This window comes from Panulirus ornatus, chromosome 33 (assembly GCF_036320965.1).
Source record: "Panulirus ornatus isolate Po-2019 chromosome 33, ASM3632096v1, whole genome shotgun sequence".
NCBI classification, from domain to species: Eukaryota; Metazoa; Arthropoda; class Malacostraca; order Decapoda; family Palinuridae; genus Panulirus; species Panulirus ornatus.
In genome coordinates this window covers 22,846,301-22,853,597 of record NC_092256.1, presented here as the reverse complement: position 1 = coordinate 22,853,597, position 7,297 = coordinate 22,846,301, and the positions used below count along the sequence as shown (strand labels likewise).

The 7,297-nt window shown below is 44.0% G+C and overlaps 1 protein-coding gene across 4 annotated transcripts in view; it reads left to right on the top strand.

The window, feature by feature from the left end:
- Window positions 1-5,320: 5,320 nt before the first annotated feature.
- LOC139759598 (uncharacterized) overlaps window positions 5,321-7,297 on the top strand; it is a 52,042-nt gene continuing 50,065 nt past the window's right edge. For 2 of the 4 annotated variants that reach the window (XR_011715115.1, XM_071681904.1), the window contains exon 1: window positions 5,321-6,169. Coding sequence is in view for 2 of the 4 variants with exons in the window: in XM_071681904.1 (XP_071538005.1) it covers window positions 6,127-6,169 (43 nt within the window). In the remaining 2 variants the exon portion in view is untranslated. The remainder of the gene's footprint in view (window positions 6,170-7,297) is intronic. The other 2 variants (XR_011715116.1, XM_071681905.1) reach the window with 1 other exon arrangement.

The window sequence follows — 7,297 nt, the reverse complement described above, 5'->3', positions numbered from 1 at the left end:
GGAAGTAATACATGTGTGAGCGTTGTGTTATGAGGGGACAGTCTGAAATAAATCTGGGGCCGTGTCAAAGTTCTAATACTTGCACTTGGTTATGTTGTCTAGATGGATGGGGCATTACATTAGGTGAAGGAGGTAAGATGTGGGTGTATGAGAAAGGGTAGAGGTTGGTTGGATCGGGTAGATATGTAGATTGCTTGTGAAAGAGTTAAGAGAGGCGAATAAGCGCTACCTGCAGAGAAGCAGTGCGAGTGATTAGGAATGTACAAGTGAAAGTGGCAGGAAGTCAAGAAAGGATCAGGGGCTGTAAAAGAGGTCAAATGAGATATGGAGTGAAAGAGTCTCGGCAAACTTCAGGTAAAACAAGAAAATATTTTGAAAGGAGATGAACAGATTGAGGAGAACAAGAGAACAACTGTGGGCATCAGTCAGGAAAGAAGGCGGGGAAATAATAACAGGCTAAGAAAAAGTAAAGAGAAGATAGACTGAGTATTTTGATGAACTGCTGAATGGACTAAACGACAGGGTTGTAAACGTGGAGTGTCTGAGGCGTGGAGGTACGTGGAGCGAATCATTGCCAGTGGTTGGGTGAAAAGAGAGGATGTGGTGAAGTGTGGCAGAATGGCTGGAGTGGACAGGAATAAGTAAGATTGATCAAAAACAGGAATGACAATGTTGTTGATTTGTTGATGTTAACTTTCAATGATTGACCCAAGCTGAGGTACCCAAGGACTGGAAAAAATGTCCATATAGAGCTTTTATTTGAAAGCAAAGTGAACAAAAAAGTGAACGTTCGATTCACAAAGGTGTGAGTCTTTTGAGTATATGGAAGAGTGGTGACTGAGAGTGTAATGGCATGGCCCGAGTATCAAACTGGGGTGGAAGATTGTAGCTTCAGGAGTGGTAGAGAATGTGTGGACCAGGTGTTCGCTGTGAAGAACATGTGTGAGAATTACATGGAGAAAGAGCGGGTTTGTATGTGACATTTATGGATTTAGAAAACCGTATGATAAGGTTGTCAGAGGTGCCTTGTGGGAGGCGCTAGATGCTAACAGGAGGAGGGGGGGGAATTTCATCAGCGGAGTAAGGCGTGTGTGTGTGTGGGTGTTGTAAAGGAGAGGGAGTGATTCCAATTAAAGGTGGGTCTGTATAAAGGGAATGTAATGTCACCACGGCTGTTTAATCTGTTTAAGATGAGTTGTTGAGGGAGGTAAATGAAAGGGTCTTGCTGAGTGGTGTGTGTGTCTACATTATGGGAGGCGGGGCTGAGGGGCGATTCACCGGCTTTCTCCGGAGGGCGCGGTTCTCGTGGCAGATTCCAATGAGAAACTGCAGATGCTGGTGGCTGAGTCTGGGAGTCTGTTTTAAAAGAGGAAGTTGAGAGTTAATGTGAATAAAAGTAAGGTAATGAGGCTTAGTCGTGGGGCGATATAAGATGGTTTAAGTGTGAGTCTGATTGGAAGAACCTGGAGGAAGTGGAATGCACTGAGCACACAGGAGCGGCCTTGGCAGCGGATGACCATGGGAGTTTATTTGAGCCACAGTGTGAGGGAGGGAGCAAGGGCCCTACCTCCACGGAGAAGTATGGGCAAAGAGACGGAAAAAGTCGGGTATGTTTAATGGCACAGGAGTCCCGACGGTGCTGTATGGTGCGAGTCTTGGGCTCCAAACGCAGGAGAACGGAAGAGATTGATGGTTGAGAAATATAATGCCAGAGGATAACTGTGGTGTGGGGAAGACTGACCGTGTAGGAAATGACAGGGTATGGAAATGGTTTGGTCATAAGTGAAGTATAACTGAGATAACTGAACATTACGTGCGTTTATGATTTTGTTATATGGAGATGCTGAGTGAAGAGAGACTGACTGAGAGAAAACGTATCACAACGGGAGGGAACACAGGTGAGGGAAGACCGTGAAGGAAGGTGGAAAGTTGAGGTGAATGACAGTTTAAGTTACCAAAGCCCGAACTTACGGGAAAGAGAAGGGAGGAGTGCATGCAAGAGAGACATTAAGAGCAATGTGTTATATGGGTTACGACAAGCCGTCGCTGGCTTGAACTAAGACATATAGACTGGTTAGAGGAAACCACGGAAAGGTTTGTGGGGCTTGGATGTGGGGAGGGAGGCTCTGGTTGCAGTGCGCTATGCATGGCGGTCAGAGAATGGATATGAGCAAATGAGTGCCGGTTCTTCGTCTATTCCCGCGCTACGTTGCAAACGCGGGAAAAACGGCGCAGTGATATATATATATATATATATATATATATATATATATATATATATATATATATATATATATATATATATATATATATATATATATATATTGTACATATTACAAGTTAATCTTGGTGCAGAACGTTGTAGTGACAGAGACGCTACTTGTTAAAATAATGAAATTATCTGAAAATATTTGTGTGAAAGACTCAAATGTGAAAGTAATAGAGACTGAAAGTTCTGAGAAATGCAATAGTTTCACCGGCGAGAATGGCATGTTAGGAGCACTGGGAGCCAGGCTAAGACTTGTGATTCACCAGAGAGGCTTACTGGCCTGGCCAGTGACAAGTCTTGAGCTAAGCTGGCCAGCCAGGGTAATGGCAAGTCTTGAACTAGTCTGACTAGCTAGGGAAGTGGTAAGTCTTGCGGTAGCCTGACTAGACAGGGAAGTGGTAAGTCTTGAGCTAGGGACCTGAACATGCAGGAGGGTGGAAGGCGTGGACGGGATAGAATAAATTGGAACGATGTGGTATACTGGAGTTGAGGTGGTGTCAATGAACTGAACCAGGGCTTATGAAACGTCTGTAGTAAACCATGGCCAGCCAGGCTGGCGGTGAATCTTGCTATAAAACATAACTTTCTGCTTTAATGAATATTCTCAGCCACGCGGAACATCTGTTCTTGGGTCTCTTTACGTCATCAGTTAATGACTCAAACATTTTGTCAAGGATCCGAGACCATACTTCTTTTTTACCTCGATTTCATGACAGGCGAGAATATCTGGTGGCATTAGACAAGTAGATGGTTTCCTTGGTTGGTCTACGAATCCATGAACGACGGGAAAGGAAAGTGTAAGAGAGAGGAGAGAGAGAGAGAGAGAGAGAGAGAGAGAGAGAGAGAGAGAGAGAGAGATGATGAATATAAAGGGAGCTCTCCTGTCCACATAGCCTGATACGTCCGCTACGTCTTTATCTGTCTACAGGACAAACAGTGTTATGGTAGGGTATACACAGAGCCTAAGTGCCTAGGTACGATAATGGCCGATTTGAAGACTCTTCGAAGAGGAGGAGGAGGAGGAGGAAGAGGGAGGTTAAAAGATGATTAATGAAAGATAAGAGAGGGTAAGTGGGAAGGGAAATGATCAAGGAGGGGGTTCCAAGGTTCGCTCTATTTTCGTGGGAATCCGACACATACCTTCTGAAGTTTTTCTTCTCGTTGTTCCCAAGAAATATTTTGTAACGCTTTCCACTGGTGGGATGACTGTATTTTGTCTCGGGTTAATCCTTGAGCAACAGCCTTGCGTTGCGACACAGGAGACCATCATATGCGTCTGCCTCTCTGTCGCCCGCCCCAGGAAGGAGGACCGGCTGGTAGAGGTGTTTCCTAGCCCCATCTTCACATGCGCCAGTGACAGAGCTTCTTGCATTTGTTATCTGGAAATATCTCGCTATATTACTTGATCTATTCTCGTATCATTACAGTCTAGGACGTGACTTTCTTCTCGTGCCTTTAGGTCCACGTGACCTGACCGATCCATTGATGCTGAAGGTACGGCTTGGAACACCTTGTCCACAGGGACTATTGTAGTGTTCCTAATCAGTGAACCGAGGGAGCTGCCCTTGTATATGGCCCGTCTCCTTCACCTGGTACTCGAGGATTTGTCAAGAATGTGATACCGGACACAAAGTGTGTAATCACCTATTTGTACTGTACAGTGAAGGAGCTGTACACTTGTGGGGCCTCATCTCTATCATACAACTTCAATTTCAGCCTGCTGTCTGCATTAACCATGTCCTCAGTCATCTTACTCTAAATACTTTTATGCATCTTTCTCATAACGTTTTCTGCTTAATTTTGCGTTATGTCTTCTGGCTATTACATCCCTCGATCTCTCGAAGAACTCCTCAATGTTTACCTCATCAATTTGTGATGTTAGTGATCAGGTCACCCCTCACTCTTCCCTCTTTCAAGGCGGGCAAACTGAAGGCACAAAGCCTCTCCTTGTAACTATGGTCTCTTAATTCTGGTACCATCACTATTGCTTTCTTCTGGACCTTTTCTATTAGCTCTTTGTGCTTCTTTAGGTGCGGTGGCCCAAACCTGAGAACTATGTCTCAATTTTCGTCTTCAGTATGATGTGAAGAGCTTGCTGAATATTTCCTCATCTACGAAGTGAATGCAGTTCTGATACTTGTGAGCGGCCAGGTGTTCTCCTTAGCTTCATAACTATTGTGTGTATGTATGTGATTATCATTTTTGTGTTGCGGAGAGAGAAAGAGTTTGACACTCATGCTACCCCGCTTCTTAACCTAGTATATCTGTATCATGTATCTTTTCTTATGTATGTACGGACACACACATACACGTACTCAGACGTCCAGGGGTATATGAATAAGTTTATGTGTCCAGTAAACCTTCCAAACAGCTCGGTACAGCCAACATCATCTACTCTGTAACCATCTTTTCTTTATCAACTGTACTTTTCCCACGTATAATCTTACCCTTCTTTCCATCACCAACAACCCAGCTGGACGTACGTATGTATGCTAGTATATACGCTCAGCATTACCGATCTAGCAACTATTTTTTTCCACCACGTTCCCATGTACCTGTAGTTCTTACGCCTCTTTGGCTAAAAACAATCCTCAAACCTGATATGTCACGGACTAGTGACATTAACCCAGGTGGGAGGCACCAGTGTCTCTCTCACACACAACCATATAACCCAGGTAGCCGTTGGCAACTCAAGGGTGGGCCGTTTTGATATCTATTTTTTTCCCTACATGTCGACGCTTTGGAACTCTCTTCCGTCTCATACCTTTCCCAGAATTACGACGTGGCACATTCTTAAAGACATGTTTCACTTTCTCCAAAATTCGTAAATACTTTCCCTTGTTTCTTCCTTTTCCCTTTCATTAACCTCTCTATATTTCAATTAAGTCCCGGCCTTGATGTGGACTTTGTCCGTGACTGGAGCCTTCAACGTAAAAAGAAAAAAAATGTGTGTGTGTGTGTGTGTGTGTGTGTGTTACCGGATTACAAGGCTGTATTATGTCAGCTGTCGAGAGGGAATATAGTCTCACTGAGGAACTTCTCGCTGTAAAGGAGTACATCATTTCGCTCCTGACTGTAGCGCAGCTTCGAAGCTGTTCGAGTCTGAGAAAAGGGAACCTGGAAGTGGTGATTAGTTATGCATATCTTTCACCTCGAATATCCTTCACAAAGAGTCTAGGTTCTTGTGTATCCTTCGCCAGGGGCTGAGGCTCGGAGATTTCCTCAATGCGGGGCATAGGCTCTGGAATTCTCTTTATCATGAGTCCATGAATTATCTCAGGCTGATCAGTGTATACTCTATCCGACTGTAAGTGCAGGCCCTGGAATGTGTTGAGTGCCTCTGGAATTTGCGGCTCCTGAGGCGTGAGTGGGAGGTAGTGAAAGTGGAGGCCGGGGGCGCGTGTCTCAGTCAGCGGCAGCCAGGTATCGAGAACAGACGTCCCGCACCTTCAGTCCAGGTTCCAAACGCTCCACCACCCGCGACCCAGAGACCCACGTCTACTCAGTCACTCGCCGGGCCATCTTCCAGGCAGATCTTTGCTCGGAACTCCCGCTCTGGTCGACGTTCTTCAAAAGACTTCCAGTTGTTTAAGTCCTCCAAGTTTCCGTATTGAACAAGGACCGTTTAGAATACGATATAAGTGGAAGGTCTTCCAGAATCTTGCGTTCACCGAGGGCATCTAAGAGTCCAAGCATCTGCCGAAGATTCTTCCGTGTGTTGCGCAGAGTGTGAGGTTCCACGATATTTGGAAGAGTCAACAAGAGGAGAGAATTTTTTTTCTGCGGGACCGAGGGACCTGAAGAAGATTGTTTTGCCTTTGTGTGTGTTGATGTAGGATGTTCTGACACAGCCAGCCATGGCGAGAGATATCATAATAAGTGTGTTCCTGCTCTCCTTGGGTAAGTACACTTAAAATATCGTCCATTTCCCTCGCTGCTGTTCGTGTATATATATATATACATATATGTGCTATATTAACCAAACGCTTTTTAGACTGTGACATTGTAATACTACTAGATGAAGAAGTAATATCATGGACATATCATTTGCTCATAGAATTACACCAACATGACTGACAAAACATTAGCAGACCTCGTAATTACCTACTAACCCTGCATGTCGCATGTCACTTGCGCTGAGTATGTGTGCGTCTGGATCCTAAGCACAGTCACAAATCTCTTGTGTTACCAATAATCAAAAAACAAAACCAAGTTTTTCTGTTCATAAACTTTACAGTATCTTCTATTAACGTAAGACAAGACACCAGGTTGTGTTAAAAACTGTTAATCATCAGAGATCAGGAACATCACAAATGTCATAAGCTGAGAGACGGAACATTGACCCTGTTCATGAGTAAGTCGGCTGCCTGATGATGGCTTCCGCTCGCTGCTTGTGGTTTGTGGCAAAAAAGAATAGAAAAAAATGTTATCCACATGATTTGTGAGAGACTGACTGTTGCTTCTGTATCTTCTTCCTTCCTCTAGACCGTAATTGCCACTGACCTTCTTCTCCTGTCTGCTCTAACAAATCAACAAGAACTTGTCCCAGACAGACGTACAGTTGTTTCAGCAAGTGTACGTCTGTGTCTTGTTAAGTAGTTGCTGATAAGGTTTGCAGTGTCATCTCATATGGGCTCAGTGCTCAAAACGGTGAGCTTCTGCTGGAGTGAGTGTGGGTTGTTGTACTCAAAAAAATCTATTACTCTTAAAGCAAACCATTTTTTTTTTTTTTTTGGTATTATTCACGACTATAATCTTCAGACTCAAACACCCTTGTATAACTATAGAAAAAATGTACATAAATGAACCATAGAGAAGACTTCATGTTTTATATGTTGACTGACTAGGGTGTATATAAGGGGGATGCTGAAGACATCTCTCCCTGCCACGTTTTCTCTCATCCTCGAAAAAATCTGTCATTTTACAGCTCACGATTGGAGAAACAACACATAATCTTGTGAAACATTGTTACCATCATGATCATCCCATGATCATCATAGTTACAATTTGATCATCATCATCATCATC